Source organism: Cicer arietinum, chromosome 2 (assembly GCF_000331145.2).
Source record: "Cicer arietinum cultivar CDC Frontier isolate Library 1 chromosome 2, Cicar.CDCFrontier_v2.0, whole genome shotgun sequence".
NCBI lineage: Eukaryota > Viridiplantae > Streptophyta > Magnoliopsida > Fabales > Fabaceae > Cicer > Cicer arietinum.
This window is the reverse complement of record NC_021161.2, coordinates 28,420,037-28,421,124: the sequence shown is the minus strand read 5'-3', so window position 1 is coordinate 28,421,124 and position 1,088 is coordinate 28,420,037. Positions and strand designations below refer to the sequence as shown.

The window sequence follows — 1,088 nt, the reverse complement described above, 5'->3', positions numbered from 1 at the left end:
ACCCGCGGTACAAAAAGGGGAACCACTGCCAAAACCAGAAATTCGACTTCCATTCCCTCAAAGATTAAGGAGGGAAGAAACTGAAAAGCAATTCGGTAAGTTTCTTGACATTTTTAAAAAATTACAAATTAACATCCCTTTTGCAGAAGCACTAGAGCAAATGCCGACATATGCTAAGTTCATGAAGGATATTCTATCGAAAAAAAGAAAAATCGGTGGTGAAACAGTTATGCTTACTGAAGAGTGTAGTGCTATACTACAAAGGAAGTTGCCACCGAAGCTCAAGGACCCTGAAAGCTTCTCAATCCCGTGCGCTATTGGAAATAGAACTTTTGGGAAGGCTTTGTGCGATCTTGGGGCTAGTGTAAGTCTTATGCCCCTTTCAATATACAAAAAATTGGGCATTGGAAAAGTCAAGGACACACAGCTGATGTTACAGTTTGCGGACCGCTCGATGAAACATCCCTATGGAGTGGTGGAAGATGTGTTGGTTAAAGTGGACAAGTTCATTTTTCCAGTAGATTTTGTGGTACTAGATATGGAGGAAGACAACGACATTCCTTTGATTTTGGGGAGACCGTTCTTAGCAACAGGGAGAGCTATGATTGATGTAGCAGATGGCACCTTAACCTTGAAAGTAAATGAGGAAATCGTCACTTTTAACATTTTAAAGGCCATGGAACACTCAAAAGAAAGAGAAGGGTGCAATCGAATCGAGATTTTAGATGAGATAGTCAATGAAGAAATAAAGCATCAAACACCCAGCCTGCCATTAGAAAGAGTTTTATGTCTACCCCAAGATGTCGTTCAAGAAAGTGAAGACCCAAAGATGAAAGAGGTGTGGGCCATGTTAGGAGCATCGCCATCCTACTCCCCCCGTTTTCCTACTAGGTGGGAGGACTTGAAAGGGAATGAAGACAAGTCCCCGGAGAAAAAGACACCACTGATTGAACTCAAGCAGCTGCCTCTTCATTTGAAATATGTATTCCTGGGTGAAGAAGAAAAAAACCCAGCCATAATCAGTGCAAGCTTAAGCGAGTTACAAGAAGAAAAGTTGTTGAGAATTCTGCGGAAGCACAAGGGTGCTA

The 1,088-nt window shown here is 41.9% G+C and overlaps 1 protein-coding gene across 1 annotated transcript in view; it reads left to right on the top strand.

The window, feature by feature from the left end:
- LOC140919404 (uncharacterized) overlaps positions 1–1,088 on the top strand; it is an 8,314-nt gene that overhangs the window by 677 nt on the left and 6,549 nt on the right. The window contains exon 2 of the mRNA XM_073365413.1: positions 18–1,082. Within this exon, the coding sequence (XP_073221514.1) occupies positions 18–1,082 (1,065 nt within the window). The remainder of the gene's footprint in view (positions 1–17; positions 1,083–1,088) is intronic.